This window comes from Arvicanthis niloticus, chromosome 27, assembly GCF_011762505.2.
Source record: "Arvicanthis niloticus isolate mArvNil1 chromosome 27, mArvNil1.pat.X, whole genome shotgun sequence".
NCBI lineage: Eukaryota > Metazoa > Chordata > Mammalia > Rodentia > Muridae > Arvicanthis > Arvicanthis niloticus.
Genome location: NC_133435.1, coordinates 16,196,755 through 16,215,865, shown reverse-complemented (window position 1 = coordinate 16,215,865; position 19,111 = coordinate 16,196,755). Strand labels below are relative to the sequence as shown.

At 43.4% G+C, this 19,111-nt stretch overlaps 1 protein-coding gene across 1 annotated transcript in view; it reads right to left on the bottom strand.

The window, feature by feature from the left end:
• Positions 1-19,111, bottom strand: part of Myo1e (myosin IE) — a 191,202-nt gene that overhangs the window by 82,273 nt on the left and 89,818 nt on the right. Inside the window, exon 4 of the mRNA XM_076926187.1 lies at positions 15,588-15,682. Within this exon, the coding sequence (XP_076782302.1) occupies positions 15,588-15,682 (95 nt within the window). The remainder of the gene's footprint in view (positions 1-15,587; positions 15,683-19,111) is intronic.

Here is a 19,111-nt window from a genome sequence, read left to right as displayed (position 1 = left end):
TGTCTCCAAATGAACAAATTGCAGAGAAACCAGGAAGAAAGGAACTCAGGTATGTGTGGTGGGGAGAGAGGGAGCATGATGCTATTTGACAAAGGTGGATCACAGCTGGACCAGCTCACTCCTCTGACCCTGGAAGCATGGCATAGACACAACATTTATCATTGCCATTGTGCAGAAGATGGATAGTTGAGTTTTTTAATTGTCCAATCACAGAAAGCACCATTAGGAAACTATAAATATCAGAAGGATGGAATTGTCCAGAAGTGACCAGTGACATCCATATACATTTTTTTAAACAGAAAAATGGAGGCTATGAAGTAATTTTACCTGACATATTCCACTCTGTTGTAGTAAATATTTTAAAATAGTGGCCACTGGTTAGCCGACTATCTAAGCTGCAGTGTCTCTGCCTAGCTCAGTTGCCATGTTGCATGGCCAGAGGCCACGTGCATGCCGCAGCTAGAAATGGCCAGCCAGAGACACCAGCCCTGCCACCCAGGAGACACTCGGTACAGATGAGAGTCTAATGCTTAGATTATCCAAACTGATATTTAGTAATGATCAATAACAAGATACCCTTACAATCAGAGGTGTAACCCAATACCCAACCTAGATATACCAACTACCTTTGACTGCTACAGACAAGCGAACATCAGCCTCCATGTCTCTCTCTTTCTCTCTCTGTCTCCATCTCTCTCTTAGCTCCTCCTCTTCCTTCTCCTCTGCCTCCCTTACTCCTCCCACCTTAGTTCCTCCTACACCACTCTATAGGCAGAACATAATTATAATTTGATTTTTATTGTTGAGATTGGGGTCTGGCCTTGAGCTCAAAATCCTCCTGCCTCAGTGCTGGAATTATAGGCATACAGGAAGCACCACCTCCAGCAAATGTGGTTTTTGAAGGTATAGCTCAGAGGTAAGGTGCATGAGGCCTGAGATTCAATTCCAAACACAGAAAACCCCATTTTTTTTCCAAAATATTTGCAGAGATTTTGATCAAGGTAAGGCAACAATGGGAGAGCTGTTTGTTTCAGATATTTTTTTTTACCCTTTTTGTTATGCTATGTTACTTTTGTGTGTGTGTATACATAAGTATATATAAATATATGCAAAACTGGGCACTCAGGCTTCTGCCTCTGCCTTGATTTGATGCAAGTTTCCTTATTTTAGAAATGCTAAAATTAAATGATGAGGTAATACTAATCACATCCTGAGAAACAAAGACTACCTTCCGCTGGGTGGCCTGACTGCACAGCAATAGTCTTTTGTTAATAGTCTGCTCTCCAAAAATCCCCATTCTTCCCTCAAAATTCCCCTGAATTCATAATGACCTCAATTCAAAACATGCTTGATTCCATCTGAAGTCTCGTCTTTCTGTGGGTAGCCTTGGTGTTGCCAGAATAAAGTTTGTTAAAGAAACCCATATCTATAAAAGGACAGCTCCCGGTGGTCAAGAAATTGGAGGACCATATTTTATATGTTCTATGAAACTCAGTCTAGTTGATGTCAATAAACGTTACCAATTGTATAACAGCCACCATTATCAGAGCTACTATGACTACTTACAAGCAGCCTCCAAAGAGCCTGCCTGGTTAAGTGTTGGTTCCTGTATAGAAGAAGTCTGAGGGTCATTGAATCTTCACCTGGATCCCAGGGAGCCTCTGGTAACTACCTCCTTCCCAGCTGTATGTGATTTTGTCCCAGCTGTAGTTGGCCTCACAGACACTCTGTTTTATGACTTGCTTTATTAAGTTGTAAAAGTGTAAACACTGAAGAACTTTAGGAAAAGGAAGTGTAATGTTACAACCATCAAGTCTAACATCACAGAAACAGTTAAAATAATTACGAAATAATAGAAAACCATGCAGCTAGGGTTCAACAGCAACAATGTATCTACAACAGGTTTTACCAACATTGTTATCCAATGTGAAAACAGTGTAAGAAAAAGAAAGGACAACTGGAAAAGATATTACTTGGTCCTAGGTTGCTCTCTTGCTGTGATAAAATGTCACTACAAAAAGCAACTTAGGGAGGATAAAGTTTATTTGGTTTATAACAAATTATCTAGAGGTGCCTGGAGGCAGGAGCTCAAGCAGAGACCACAGACGAGTGCTTTTATTGGCTTGCTCTCCAGGGCTTGTTCAGTTTGCTTTCTTATATATCTCAGAACTACCTGCCCAGGGGTGGCACCATTCAGTGAGCTGGTCCCTTCCACATCAATCATTAATCAAGAAAATGTCCCATAGACATGCCTACAGACAATCTGAGGGAAGCATCTTTTTAGTTAAGGTTGCTCTTTCCAGATGACTCTGGCTTGTGCCAGTTGACAAAATAACTGGCACAGACTTGCTAGGAGGCTGCTATATATAAATGATTCTTTTCCCTTCTGCTGTGATTTCTCATTAAGCTTTTATAGTGCTGAGCATTGAATTCCAAGTTTCATGCATGCTAGGCAATTGCTCTATGGATGAGCTACAAACCCAGTGCTGGTCGTAATGTGATTCCTTCCATCTTTTCTTTCTTTCTTTCTTTCTTTCTTTCTTTCTTTCTTTCTTTCTTTCTTTCTTTTAAGAATTATTTTATTCTTAACTATGTATATGTGTGGTTGTGCGGGTGTATGCATGTGAATGCAGTGGCAATGGTGGCCAGAAGAGGGCATCAGATTCCCCTAAAGCTGAAGTTAACAGGTAGTTAAGAGTTGCCCAACATGAGTGCTGGGAACTGAACTTGGGTCTGTGAGAATAGTACACACTCTTAACCATGGGGCCAACTCTCAAGCTCCTATGATTTTCTCAATGCTTATATTTTATGGTGTGTGTGTGTGTGTGTTTGTGTGACTGTGTGTGTGTGTGTGGTGTTACTTATGCAAATTTGTGCACATGTGTGTGGAAGTCAGAAGATGATGTCAGAATGTCATTTCCATTATTTTCCATTTTTTTTTTTTTTTTTTTTGAGACAGTGTCTTTAAACCCACAGCTTACGACTGACTGGATAGGCTGGCTGGCTCCCAAGCTCTAGCTGCCTCTCTCCTACTCATTCCCATGCCTGGGTTACAGAGGGCTTACCACAATGTCTGGCCCTTACATTTTTGTTTTTGAGACAGGCAATTAACTATGTATTTTATATATTAAAAAAAAATCCCCCTCCAACAGGAAGAATCACCCCACAATGAGAATGAATATTCATCACTTTTATTACACTACTATTCAACTTTTTTATATATCACCATGACTAATCAGATTTCTGTTAAGTTTGCACTTCTGTATTCATAATTACTTAGAATAGGCCTCAAGACAGAAAAGCACAGCAATCCTAGCAGAATCATAAAAGTCTATCTCACAACAGTGCTCTTGTTTAATAGTGTGACCAGACACAAGATACTGTGTTTCCTAAAATATATTTTTACATTGAGGGTCGGGGGGGGGGGGAGGCTCATGCCATGGTGTTCATGTGGGACTCAGAAGTCAGAGGGCAATTTGAGGGTATTGTTTTCTCCTTCTTGTGGTTCTATGGGTTCTGGGGATCGAAGCATCTTCGAGGACTGAACTGTCTCCCAGACCTCACCAAGGTCTGTATCATTGTTTGAAACAAAACAGCAGAATTGTAACGGAGAGCAAGTAACTCTTTTCATGTATTAAAATAAGTATGTCAGGCCCAAAAATAGGACATCCATATTCTCAGGAGCTGTGATTTCTTTTCTAAGCAATTTAAAATAATTAGCTCTGGCTAAACATTGATCTGAATGCTCGTTTCTTGGTTTCAGTTTATAGGCACTTAAAGGGACATTTTATTGATCACAGCCGGTAATGTGCTTAAAATAATGGCACAATAATGGAATCTTCCATAACTATTGATGCTTACAGTATCTCTAACCATATTTGTACTGGCCTGCTTGGGAGGGGAAAGCCCTATCTAAACTGAGAAGCCCATGAAGACATCAGGCATGCTACAGCACACCTACATCCATCACAGCTCACTCTGCAGCTCACAGTAGTCATAGCGATTGGTTTTGCCTGTGCTTACTGACAACCGTGCTTAATTCCATCATTTTGCTTGACTTCCAGGGAGAAAGAGCAGAAAACAACAAAAGCTCATGCAGGAATGTTTGCGCATGTTTGTAATCTTAGCCCTAGGCCTGCTGCAGGAGGATCAAATTCTCTGAGAGCCTGGGATGTATAACAAGACTTTGTCTCAAAAAAACAATCAAACCAACAAACCAACTGAGTGCTAGGGATGTAGCTTAGTGGGCGGATGCTCGCCTCACATGCTGTCCTAGTTAGGGTTGCTATTGCTGTGATAAACACTGTAACCAAAAGCAACCTGGGAAGAAAGGGTTTATTTGGCTTATGACTTCACATGGTTGTTCATCACTGAAGGAACAGAGAACAGGAATAGAAACTGGACAGGAACCTGGAGGCAGGAGCTGATGCAGAGACCATGGAGGAGTGCTGCTTACTGACTTGCTCTCCATGGCTTGCTCAGCCTGCTTTCTTACAGAGCCCAGGACCACCTGCCCAAGGATGGCAGCATCTACAGTGGGCCAGGCCCTCCTGCAATCACTAATTAAGAAAATGCCCTATAGGCATACTTGCAGCCTGATCTTATGAAAGCAATTTCTCAGTTTGGGTTCCCTTTCCTCAGATGACTCTAGCTCACATCAAGTTGACATAAAACTAGCCTGCACAGATGCCAAAGGCCCCGGATTTGATTCCCAATGCTAGAAAAAAATTTTTTCCTTTATAAATTAGGACCATGGGGGCTGGCAAGAGGGCTCAGCAGGTAAGGCATTTGTTGCGAAGCCTGGTGACCTGAGTTCACTCTCTGGGACACTCGGTGGAAGAAGAAAACTGACTCTTACCATTGTCTTCTGACCTCTCCACACTTGCTGCGGTGCACATGCACATACACAGAAGCACAATAGGTGAGCACAATTGGGGAAAAAAAAAAAAAAGCAGTAAAGAGGGCTGGAGAGATGGCTCAGTGGTTAAGAGCACTGACTGCTCTTCCAGAGGTCCCAAGTTCAATTCCGAGCAACCACATGGTGGCTCACAACCATCTGATGCCCTCTTCTGGTGTGTCTGAAGACAGCTACAGTGTGCTCACACACATAAAATAAAACTCATCAGTGATCCTTAACTCTGACAACCTAGCAGAGCCCTCAGAGTATTTAAATAATTACCATGTTCCAGATTCTTCTCTGATCCTCAGGGTTCTAACCTCCAAGAGCCATTTCTAGACTGGGAACTCTTAACTAGTACCCGAGTTTGTTTCCAGCCGACAGGAGATCAGCCTGGCAATTCAAAAATCAAAGTCGAGACAGACGTCACAGGAAATACCAATCCAAACAATACAATGCTTGTGTGTTAGCTGTAGAAATCGACACTTTAGCCATTTATAATGTTTGTTAATAATTGGATTCAGGGGACTGCCACCGTTTTGTGAGTCAGGCCACTGCTTGCTTATGAAGCAACATGTTTCTAGTTCCCTTAAGTTACTCTAGCAAGTGTGAAAACACTTCTGCCTTCGTGTTGCTGGGAGACCCTCTCCATCCTGGGTCTCCAAAATCCCTCTGTACTGTTTCTCCATAGCTGCTGCCTCCCTGCAGGTCACTGGATGAATGCCAATGAGGTGTACTTTGTGTCTGTGTTTTAGGAAAGGTAAGGTAAGGTGAAGTGGTAACCACACATATGTTTTGTCCCCAGCACTACAGGGCTGAGGCCCTTCTTCTTGCTGAGGTGACAAGAATGTTATGTCTTTAGCTAAAGATGAGCTTGGGGCCTCCTGGGGAATCTTTTTTCCCTCCTTAATGTAGATCAAAAAATATTTGTTTTTATTTTTATTTATTTGTGTATGTGTATGCCACATGTGTACAGGTGGTCTCAGAGGCCAGAAGAGGGCATCCGATTCCCTGAGCTGGGGTTACAGGTAATTGTGAACCACTTGATGTGGTTCCTGGGAAATGAAGCCAGGTGTTCTGGAAGAGGAAGAGCATCGAGTGTTCTAGACTACTGAGCCATCCCTACTCCACCCAAGGCATCGGAGCATGTAAGCTGTGTTGACAATGGTGAGATGACAGTATTAAGAGTTTTAGGGACTTATGGGTGTCACTGAATGGAGTCTATGTTAGAAAAGATTCTAAAATCAAATAATTGAGATAGGAAATGTTAGCCAGGAGGGACATGTGTGTGTGTGTGTGTGTGTGTGTGTGTGTGTGTGTGTGAGCCCTGGGGGTCCACCTATTCCCTGTGCCCATTGTTAAGGTTACAGATGTGTGTGACCATGCACCTCTTTATGGGTGCTGGGGACCCAAACTCAGTCCCTGCTTGCTCCAAAGGTACTTTATCTACTGAGCTACCTCCGATCACATTTTTGACGGCTCTTGAGTCTTTACTGGTATATACCGATTTAAGCAAATCTGTCAGAAATATTATCTTACACACAGTTGGAACAAACAAATACAGTTGCATTACTGTGATTAGAAGCCTAGATAACTTTGCAAGAATGGAAAACCACATCAAAAGAAGATTCTGGACAGCCCTCTCCAATGATTCTGTTCAGATTCCTTTCCTGAAAGCCTGAAAGTCCTGAGACTGACATTAGTCAGATATGACATGCCTTTCTGTTGGGTACCTAGGAAGTTCTGGGATAGAGGAGAGACGGATCCTCTCTCAGACCTTGAAACCACACTAGAATATAAACCCTCAAATACGTTCTATTACATTAAAGTACTGACACACAGCCCTGCTGCCTCTTGAGCAGATAATACAGAGAGTGTGCTAGCATGCTGTGCAAAGTGTGCCTAAGATAACAGTTAACAGTGCTACTTTCCCCTAATCCCAAGTACCCAGCAAATTAATGCGATCAGACATACAGCAGTTTCAAGTCTGCCAAGAAAGTGGCTCTGTGGCAAGGTTCACCTTGATCAGTCCAATAAACAGGAAATTTCTGGTTTCATTGAGCCGGCTGTTTAGTCTAAAGATCAAGTTTAAATCCTCAGTTGGCTTCTTGCTATATATAAAATTCTCTTTGATGTTACTAAAAGATAGTTCACATCATTTTTGAATAATTTAGAGGGATATTTAATTCCTTATTAACCTTTCTTATGTTCTTCTAACTTAGTAGTCCCTACTTTAAAAAATTATGTTTTTATTTTATGTATATGAACATTGGCCTGCATTTATGTACCACATATGTGCCTGGTGCTCTTTTAGGCCAGAAGAAATTGTTAGATCTCCTGGAACTGGAATTACAGATGGTGAGCTGTCATGTAGGTTCTAGGAATCTTGGGTCCTCTGCAAGAGCACTTGCTTACTCTAACTGCTGAGCAGTCTTTCCAGCTCCCAGCAGTCTCTGATTTTTAAATGCAGCAACTAAGGCTTCCCTAAGTTGTGCACCTGAAACAGAACAAAGCTATGTACATTCTCCGGGTTATCCCGGAGATCTTTCAAGGCACGCTGGGCTGCAACTTATTTACCAACTAAACCAACACAGGCTAGCTCGAAGCACAGAGAAAGGGTGGTCTGGGGGTGCGGAGCCCTGGCTCGCACCACAGCATGGCTATACTCCAAATGCGAGATGCTTCATGTGTTTCTTTATCTGAAACTCAGTCTCTTAATCTGTCAAAGGGGGATAAGATTACTAGTTAGCCACATTGTTAAGAAGATTAAAAACTATATCATTAAGACTGGGAAGCAAGTGAACGAGCGGTGGCGCAGCGGCTAAGGCGGCCGCCTGCAGAGGGCGCGGTCTCTCTCTCTCTCTCTCTCTCTCTCTCTCTCTCTCTCTCTCTCCCTCCCTCCCTCCCTCCCTCCCCCTCCCCCCTCTCCCCCTCCCCCCTCCTCCTCCTCCTCCTCCTCCTCCCCCCCTCCTCCTCCTCCTCCTCCTCCTCCTCCTCCTCCTCCTCCTCCTCCTCCTCCTCCTCCTCCTCCTCTTCTTCTTCTTCTTCTTCTTCTTCTTCTCTCTCTCTCTCTCTCTCTCTCTCTCTCTCTCTCTCTCTCTCTCTCTCTCTCTCTTTCTCTCTCTCTGAATCCCAGTCCTCCTGTGCGACTCCGCCCGAGTCTCATGGGGAAAAAAAAAAGTTTTGGCGGGGCAGTGGTGGCGCACGCCTTTAATCCCAGCACTTGGGAGGCAGAGGCAGGCGGATTTCTGAGTTCGAGGCCAGCCAGGCCTACACAGAGAAACGCAGTCTCGAAAAACCAAAACCAAAAAAAAAAAAAAAGACTGGGAAGCAAAAGGACCATTCCCAGAAACCACAGAAAAAAGTCAGAACAAGACCAAATAAAAAACTGGGCTTGGTAATGTGTGTTTATGATCTCAGAGCTGGGGAAGTAGGAACAAGCTCACTGGCTAGCCAGCCTTACCTACCGGTTGAGAGACCTTGTTTCAAAAAAGACAAGGTAGACAGCATCTGAGGAATGACACTTGGGATTGAATTCTGGCCTTCACATTCATGCCAACACATGCATATATACATACTAGAGCACACGTATGGTCATATAAGAGACATTAGTGTGACTGAGATAACATTAAGTTGGCAGCCCTCCTTGACTAAAGGAATCTTTAGAACCATAAAGGTAAATGAAGAGAGGACACATGTGGACCTCTGTTCTTCAAATCCACAGACAATGGCAATTCTCAACCATCTCTCTTAGTCAGAGGCAGAAGCTGAGAAGGCCCCACCAGAGAGACAGTGAGCCTCAAACGTTGATGCCGCCGGAATAAACAAGACTTGTATGGGCCATCAGAAACCCAGGGGAGCCTTGAAAAGGGTCCCAGTGATAATAATAAAAGGCTCTTGAAATACATCAAAGACAGGAAGGCAGCTTGAGAATCCAGGAGATGAGGTGTGTTTGATGATGTAGAAGCCAAGAGTGGAGCAGACACAGCCACACATTAGAGGCATTTCACTGTGGGGTTTTTGTTTATTGTTGGTTGGTTGTTGTTGGGTTTTTTTGTTTGTTTGTTTGTTGTTGTTGTTCTTGTTTTTACTTGTTACCACTGCAAAGGCTAGTGAAGCCCCAATACAAAATTTCTTTGCAAGCAGGTAGGTCAACAATCTCAGGGCCAGATTAGCAGCTAACTCCTATTCCTCTCATAACCAACCTGTCAGTGACCCTTTCAAAATATGTCGTTGTTAATTCTTTTTTTTTGTTTTGAAAACAGGGACACATTACACAGCCTAGCTATGACTAAGCTAGCCTCAAATTGACAAAGATCTGCCTTCCTTTGTCTCTGGAGGGCTGGAATTAAAGGCATGTGTGACCATGTCTGCCCCAGCTGTATTAATTACTTTTAAAGGCAGGGAGAAGCAGGGTTGGTGAGGTGACTTAGTCCGGGTAAGCACATCTGCTGCCAATCCTGAGGACTGGAGTCGATCCCTGGGACCCATATGGTGGAAAGAGAGAACTAATTTCCAAAAGTTGTCCTCTGTGCACCAAATGCGTTCATGCACCCCTTCCCCCACTGACATGTACACAAAACAAATAAGTTTAAAATGGGGGTACTAAACATATAATTCAGGTGGTAGTAAGCTTTCCCAGAATGCCCTGGGTTTGATTCCAGCACCACGTAAATCAAGCATGATGATAGCCCATGCCTGTAATCTAAGTGCTAAGGAGCTGGAGGCAGAAGCATCAGGAGTTCAAGGTCAACCTCAGCTTCATAGTGGGTTCAAAGCCAGGCTGAGCTTCATGAGACCTTATGTCAAACAAACAAATGGACAGACAAATCAGGACATACACAGAATACATCATAAGGAAACTTGGCCAACTGTTAATTGGATTCCTTAAAGACAGATACCCTAGTCTTCAGAAAGCAAACACTTAAGGATCGTTTTGAAAAATGAAACTATAACAAATGTGATGTATGCTCTTGAATGGATATCTCATGAGAACGGATTATCTCATGAGCCCGAAGGGACAGGAACTCACGGTTGGTGTTGATGTGCCACAGAAATGTTCTCCAAGGTCTAATATGTCTCCACAGAGGCTAGGGGGCAAACTTTAGAACCATATGTGGACACACTGCCAAGAGCTAGTCTGGTGACTCAGAGGTGACAGGGAATGCTGTTAGGAACTTCCTGGTTCTTCTTCCCTTTTTAAAGCACACTACAAAGAGTTGATCAAAAAGATTTGCATAACTGTCTCTGACATCCAAAAATATCCCAGATATGGTTCCAACACACACATTGACGAGACATGGATTCTGGAGAATGGGTGATGTACAAGCCAAGTAGACATAGGCTGCTTGATGACCAGGCTTGAGGAGGACTCCTAAGCCTTCCATTGCTCGTGACTGTCTGTTATGTGGAACCTTCTTGAAGTTGCCTGGAGCCCACACTAGCTTGTCAGTTCCTGTGGTCCTTCTCAGGCTTATTGAATGTCATGCCTTCCATCTTAACTCAGTTCAGCCCCTCACCCCAGTACTTGGTTTCTGGATCCCTAAAGATCTAATCTTCTTTCTACTTATAAGGGGTGCCATCTTGGTGAATGTTCTTTTGTGATTTCACAACCCTGTGCAGAAACCTTCAGGACATCACTTTACCCGACAGCTCCCCAGCCTGTCATCTACAGAGGGACTCATCATCCAATCAATCAATATTACACCACTGCACAAAAGCTATGTGGTTATAATGTAGAGACCACAGGGAAATAAAAAGAGAGGTGGATGACAGAGCACTGGGCTCCACACAAACCCAGGGATAAAAAGAGATTACAGAATGGTTCAGGAGCATCTTCCTTCTCTACAGGAAATCAAGATCAGGGCTGGGGGTTTGGTCAACTGGGAGGCTGCTAGCCAATGGTGTGTAACTTACAATAAAGAATTTCAAAGTCAGGAAATCTCAGGACTTATTGGCTCCATCAATTCACTATCAGGAGAAGAAACTGAGGCCTAGAGAGGAGTCCAGTGAGTTGCTGAGGTTACAGGAGCTGGTGAGTATCCTTTGGGAGCTGTTCCAAAGCAAATGAACCTTCATACTGAAGAATAAACTCAAGAGAGGTTGGGCATTTGGCCTCTGTATTTGGGAAATTAAGTCAAGGCCCCTCCAACATCCTTAGGTCACTCTTTGATTGCCTGTGAGGATGAGGCCACCAAACTGTCTAATGTGACTTATGGCTGACACTTTGAAGCACACAATAGAACCTCTGACCTTCAGAGGAAGTAGAGGTTAAAGGCATGGACTGAGCCTTCAAGTAGAAGCCTGAAATCAAAGGTCAGCCTTGTAGGCATAAGGGATGAAGCCTGGATAAAAACTCTGGACCTTAGAGACTTAAGCAGGCATCCCTGATTGTCCAGAAGTAGCTGTCATACACACCTCTTGGAGGCCCCTTGGAGGGGATCTCACCATCCATGCCTCTAAGAGTACACCTTCCATGACCACAAACCTTACATCTGGACCCTCCCCCACCTCATCTGATATACTGACTCTTTCATACAACTTTATATTCTGTCACTACAATAAAACTGTAAACATAGGCACCAAGAACAGTTCTCATGGATGGTTGAGTCTGACAGGGAGAACTGACTATAGCCAGACAGAAAGGAGGTGCATCTTGTCAGGGGACAGGATCCTTAACCTACATTTTGCCTCTTTGTTTTACTGTCTCCTACATTAAAGTGTATCTCATCTAAATGACCTCAAAGATGGATCTTGGAAGTCGTCAGAGGCATTGGGCATGTGAATCAAGATGGTGGAATCTGAGGGTGGAAGAGGCCTGAGCTGATGCAACCACAAGCTCTTGAGTAACAAACCCAATCTCTTCCATTCCAGGAAGCACCCAGAAGAGGAGCAGACTAAGAAAAGAGAAGAAACACCAGGATCTACCAGAAAACTCATACTGAACTCTCTCATTAAATGCAATGAAGGAACGTCCCCAATCCTGCCTCTCTAGTGACCTCAAATTGATGTCACACAAAAGCATTTCCTGTTACTCAAGCAAAATCATCATTCCCTAGGCTTCCCCCTGAAAGAGTTTAACTGCATCTAATCCACCATTCATATCTAACCTTCAACTTCTAGAAGACGGTTGAAGGCATAAGCACAGCAAGAGCATGAGGAATCAGTCAGACAAATCCAGAAGATGCCGCCAGGAGAACTGGTGTGGTCCCTGTCAAATCCAGAAGATGCCACCAGAACTGGTGTGGTCCCCTACGGCAAGGGGCTCTGGGGGAGACCACAGGGAGAACGAATGTATAGCCCATGTAAGGCAGGGTGACCAGGAGCCAGCAGGAGCAAAATAAACCAGAAAGCCAATGTCATGGGGGAAAAATAAAAGCTGGTTATAGGGGAACTGTGGCAAGATAAAAATAAATTCAGAATTCATAACAAATACAACCATCCTCCCTCAATTTGCATAAACCACCGGGAAAGAACAAGTTGGCAACCACAGAGAGACTGAACACAGAGCTCTGGGCTTTAGAGACACTGGGGAATGAGGGAGAAGTGCTAATTTCCTGGTTGGGATAATAGTCCCAGAGACACTAACATAAAGATTTTCTTATTCCTGCAGACACATGGTGTAAAATGTCATTGAATCTCTCTTCATCCTGAAGCCCCAGGGACCTGCATTTACCTCATAATGGTTCTCTTATCTTGCTTGACTGTTTTTATTTTGCTACCATGTAAATGTTTTAGAGGGTGGTAAGAGAAAACCAAATTCTCAAATCTAAAGTCAGGTGTGATGGCTTGCAGCTGTAATTCCAGCACTTAGGAGCCAAAGGCAGGAGTACTCGGGAGGCTTGACCTAGCGTGGGCTTCACAGTGAGAGCCCTCCTCAAAGAAACAAAGTAAGTCAATGATAAATGTAACATTTACTGTCTTAAACCATTAAAATTAAGAGTGTAAAGAATTCTAATGACAGGCCTTCTTGACACATGAAGGGCATAGAAAATGTTAAATTAGCTGATTTTTAAAATCCAATATTTGGGGGCTGGGAAGATGCTCTGCAGTTAAAAGTGCTTGCTGCTCCTTCAGAGGGTCTGGCTTTTATCCTCTGCACCAACATGTTTCCTCACAACCATCTATGACTTCAGTCCCAGGGGATCCAATACCCTCTTCTGGCCTCCATGGGGACCAGACACACATATGGTACATAGACATACATACAGGCAAAATACACACGCAAAATAAAAATGAATGGATCTTTAAACTCTGATATTTTGGCTGTAAATATTGGATATATAGACAAAAGAACAAAAATAAATTTTAAAATGAATTCAGTATTGCTACTAATTGGCATTATTATTATTATTGGTGTTATTATAATATTGGTATTATTTTAAATACATATATATGTACATATGTGCATATATAAATATAATGGATACAGTATAAGGCAAATAATTTTATTTAAGTCATCAGGGAACCAATTTTTTTTAGTAGCAGAGAGATAAGTTATAGATATAAAAATCAAATCAGAGATATTTTAACACATGTACAATCTGCACATATGGTGTACAAATATAGATTTCAAACAAAACATTCATATACACAAAATAGTAATAATAATAATAATTTAAAACAAACAGCCCTCTATAACCTTAAAAACAAGCTAGAAGTGACAGAATGAACCTATGATTCATTGATTATTTTTTAAATTTTAATTCAAATTCCTTAGCTTTGTCCACTGCAGAAAACAGGAACACTGACAGCTGGTGTCAGGATCAATGGTGTCTAAAGATTGTGTCTCATTCCATTGAACAAAGACCCCTTGGAGAAGGGGCCAGTTCCAGGTCTCAGGATGACATAAACAGGATGAGCCTGGACCATTTGCCACAAGAAAATGATCCAAGCGGCTTGAGATATGTCAAGGACACGGAGGCCTAGACAAGGGGCCCTCACTGGCAGAAGGGAGATTATCTGAGACACTAAAGAAATGGCTTCAGTGTAAACAGGTAGGCTAGTTTAAATTCACTAGTTAGAGGTGATACTGAAAATAAATACATGCTACCTTCAGAGGTTGCCTGGGCAACAACTCATTACTTTGAAAAAGTGAGAAGAAATGACAATGAGTAGGCATTTTATCCAGTTTTCTCATAAAGATTACACTTTTAAGATGAAATTTTAAAAAATGCCCAACTATCACATGTAAAAGAAATAATAGAATGAGAAAATAACTTTGAGGAATGGTCATGAGGATGAGAATTGAGAATGGATGGATTGAATGACACTCTGAACATCACACAGAGAGAGACCAACGGGAATGACGTTCATTGCATAACATGTTTTTGTAAAAAATAAATTTGCATGTGGCCATGCTTTGAGACATACTATCAATTTATACATGTGATCATTAACATCAACTGTTAACTTGACAGGACCTAGAATCGCCTAGGAGGACTCTGGCCATGCCCATAAAGAAGTTTCTAGATTGGATTAATTAAGGCAGGAAGACCCACCCTGCATGTGGACTTACCATCCCATGGTCTGGTGTCTTCGACTGAATAAAAAGAGAAAGCTAGATGAACACCAGTATCCATCTCCTTCCTGCCCTACTGCAGATGCAATGTGACCAGCCACCTCATGTCCTTACTGTACCCTACAACTGTGACCCAAAGTAAACCTTCAGATAAAAATTGACATGCGACTATTATGCTTACAGTGCAAATGACCTCCAAATTTCAACCTGTAAATTGATATTGTCAGGTATTTTGTGCAGCAAGGAGACAAGTAACTGTGACAACAGGAAATAAAGAGCAGGGTGGGAGGTGTAGGCATCATCACAGGATACAGTCAGCCAGTGCCTGCAAGGGCCTGCAAGCCTCCTCTTTAATAAATGAATGCCAAGAAAAACAGAATGAAGGAGATTACTTAGCGACTAGGAGACGTGAGAGACACAGCAACCAGGGGAGATGTGTGGGCTTTGTTTGGATTCTAAATGCTAACAAACCAGCTGCAACAAAGAATGTGTAACTCAGTTCCAGCATTGGGATATGAAGCAGATCAGATAATACAAGGCTTCTTTTTTTAGTCTGGGAACCAAACCTTGAATCTTGTACATATTAAGCATAGCCTTCCAAACCAGAAAGAATTTCTTTTTAAGGTGTGATAAGAATTATCTTGAGCCGGGAAGAAGTCAGTCAGTAAAGTACACGGGTGGAGGGCCTGCATTTCATCTCTAGACCCCCAGGAAGTCTTGTCAAATTGATACAAAGTAGCCAGCATATCCTCTCACTTCTGAAGTCACTCCTGTCCCTTGTCCCCTGTCCCTAGTTAGTTCCCCTTCTACTTTCAGGTCTTATTTATTTATTTATTCATTCATTCATTCATTGATTTGTTTCTTTATTTTCAGTGACTAGGTGGCTTCCATTACCATTGTAGATTTGCAGGAACTCAGACAATTATCAGTGGCTACACCATTGAAAAAAATGCCTCCCCTCCCCCAACAACCATTAACTGATGACTCAAGGAAGGGTGGGGCCTGGTGAGCTCCTCCCCTGAAAGTTTATGCTCTGGCATTAGACAAGGGACAATTATAAAGTAAACCAAGTGGCTCCTGCTGGCTCATCAGACATGCTGAGTGGCCTCAAACATCAGATGCTCAGACATCTCAGGGCCGGAGTCTGGCTGACCTGGGTTCTTCTCCTACCTGATGATGACACACTGGTTCTCTCTGTCAATGATCATGTTTCGGTACATACTGTCAGCAAGGGCATAGATATGAGGTGGGTTTTCATACTGCGCCTAGAAAAGCAAAAACAGAAACCAAAACCACAGTGAGTTTCTTTGCATGGAATGACCCATAACACTGTGGCACACAGCGCCAGTGTCTAGAGCATTTACAGGCAAAGGTTTCCTGACTTTAATGACTCATAAAATGTCCTTGGTTATGGCCTGATACACCCTGGGGAAGCGAAGGTGGAGTTGGGAAGGACTTTTCCATAGGCATGCCTGTGATTCAGCCTTCAGACATGACCCAGGTGCACCACCCTTCCACCCAGGCATGCCTCCGCAAGGACATTCTGCTTTCAAATTCTAGAGACATTTGGCAACTGACAGGCATTCTGATATTTGTCAGAAAAGGGCCTGCCAAGACCCTGGGTCTCACTTTGATCAGAACTCTAAATGCCCACAGGATTATTCTTCTCGAAAAGGCAATTTGCCATCCTCTGATCTCATTGGGCATTGAGGGGTTTATGTATGGACAAGCAGGAAACCTTGAAAAGTTTTCTACAAGAAGACAGCAAGAGCCGGGCAGTGGTGGCACACGCCTTTAATCCCAGCACTTGGGAGGCAGAGGCAGGCAGATTTCTGAGTTCGAGGCCAGCTGGTCTCCAGAGTGAGTTCCAGGCCAGCCAGGGCTACACAGAGAAACCCTGTCTCGAAAAACAACAACAACAACAACAAAAAAAAAAAAAAAAAAAAAAAAAAAAATAGAAGACAGCAAGAGGTGTGGTAGTTCCTCTCAGAGATAAACTGGTTTGGCTAGTTTGTTTCTTTTCTAAAAGGGGAGGGCTGGAGCTGACAAACTATAGTAAGAGTCTCCTGGATGCGTAGAAAGAGTCTTTTACATTTACAGATTTAAAATTAGGTACTGGAGAGATGACTTGGTGGTTAAGAACACTGGCTTCTCTTTTGGAGCACCCAGCTTCAGTTCCCAGCACCCACATGGTGGCTCATAACCATGAGTGGTGTAACTCCACTTCCAGGGTATCTGATGCCCCCTCTGGCCTCTTCAGGCACTGCATGCACACAAACACACATGCAGGCAGATGCTCATACACATAAAAAAAAAAAAAAAAAAAAAAAAAAAAAAAAAGTCCATCGATCAAACCATGGCCCATCTCTAAGAGAATCATTCTGTCAGCTGACTCCAGCCCATTTATTCAGTTGTTAGGCACTCACTTTCACTACCTCAAAATTTAACAGGTAATCGCAGAATTTACAGGAGTCTACTGTATAGTTTAAGTGAGTTTAAGGCGACCTTCGGCTACACATGAGACTTGATCTCCAAACAGGGCTGGTGGTGAAGTGGCTCATTGAATAAAGGCACTTGCCAATTGCCACTTAACTGGTTGACTAGAGTTTGATCCCTGGGACCCACATGGCTGCAAGTTGTTCTCTGCCATCCATATGCACACCGAACACAAAGAAATAAGGCAAAGCAAACACAAATAAAAAACAGCTTCCTGTGGTGCGGGAGTGGAGAAAACAAGACTTGCTAGATTTGAGGCTGTTGAACTGAGTACGGGGTGACACACTGCTCTGTCTCTGAGGGTCCCAGAGGGTAAGTGAAAAGATGGACAGGAGAGCAATTTTAAAAGATAAAGCCATACCCATAGGGAACTACCGAGCAAGAGTAGGAGGGAACACAGAACTGATGACAGGGGTCAAGGTATATGTTAAGCCTGCCTTCATGGTGACAGGGGCAGGCCTGCTGGGACCTTGGGGCATGATCTTAGATGAGTTTCTCCTACAGGGATCCCTGGGTCAGGGCTATGTTTCATGACTCCTTGGAAACAGGTAAGCAGAACACTGTAAGGGAAAAAAGAAGATGGTGATTGGACGAAGGTGGGGCGGAGAGAATGCTGAGTAGTGGAGAGAAATGAGGAGACAAACTGTGCTGGCTAGTTCTATGTCAGCTTGACACAGGCTCGAGTCACCTGAGAGGAGGGACCTCCAACTGAGAAAGCGCCTCCATAAGACTGGGCCATAGGCAAGCCTGTAGAGCATTTTCCTATTACTGATGGACGGCACAACTCATGGATGGACTGGTGGTTCCTAGGTTCTATGAGAAACCACACTCAGCAAGCCATGGGGAGCAAGCCAGTAAGCAGTACCCCTCTATGGCCTCTGCATCAGCTCCTGCCTTCAGGTTCCAAGCCTGCTTGAGTTCCTGTCCTGACTTATTTCAATGATGGACTGCAATGTGGAAGTGGAAGGCAAATAAGCCTTTTCCTCCCCAACTTGTTTTTGGTCATGGTGTTTATCATAGCAATAGTAACCCTAACTAGGACATAAGTCTTTCCCTACTAAAGCTCCAAAACTGCTCAATAAAAGCTATACCCTTGGCCCTTGAGGGTCACTTATACTCTCTATCCCCCAGACAGGGTCTCATGAATCCCAGGTCTGGTATATTCAGGGTGGAATCCAGAACTTTGTACATCATAGGAAACAGAGCTAAGACCCATCTCAGGAGCCCCGTATGTTCATCCAGGTTTCCCATCTACCCTTTCATCAAGCCTCTGAGATAGATGTCTATGAATTATTGAATAGCCATCTCCTATCTCTCAAGCAAGACCCCCTAAGTCATTAAGACCCAAGCTTAACTCCTAGCTCAGTAGATTCTGGTACTGCTCCCTGGACAGCACTTTCCTCCTCTGTAAAATAGGGTAGATAATGTGACATAGAATTTATACGGACTGTATTGTCGCAAACACATACAGTACGTAATACTCAGTAAAAACCAATTATGTAACAGTGTTACTATGAGTACTGAAAATAAAGATTTGGGGGTGGGGGACACAAGGTTTCACTATGTAGCTCTAGCTGTTTTGGAACTAACACTGTAGACCAGGCTGGCCTCAAACACACAGAGATCCACCTGCCTCTGCCTCCCAAGTGCTGGGATTAAAAGCATGTGCCACCACTGTCCAGCTGAAAATCATGATGAAAAAAATGGCATTTCTGTACAAAGAACTCTTGAAAAGATAAACAACATAAAGGGGACTGGTACAGAGTGGCTTTTCAGAGAACTAGAAACACAGGTGTGTGTGGTGTGTGTTCGCATATGTCTCAGCTCTCTGTGGTGGAGCCTTACTGTTACTGAGAGTGTCAGCTGCCCCAGGATCGTGGACTGGGGTACCAGGGCAGGGCCTGGAACTCTGCTGACAGTGTGTCCTTGTGCGGGCTCCCGATAAAAGCGGCATTATCAAAGGTCTCTCGTGGCAGCCTCCTTGGGCTCCGGCTACCAGTGGCATTCATCTGGTAACAACAACAACGGGGAGTGCACTTGCTGTGGGTAAGTTCCCTTCCACTTCAACGGATGGATCTGTGTGGGCTTTTGTTTGGCTTTCAGGGGCTGGGATTAATAAAGGCCCTTGTGCTTCTGCTGTGAGGAAGGGAGGGAAGGAAGAAGATGCAGAGGTCTAGGGCCAAGAAGTGTGATGAACT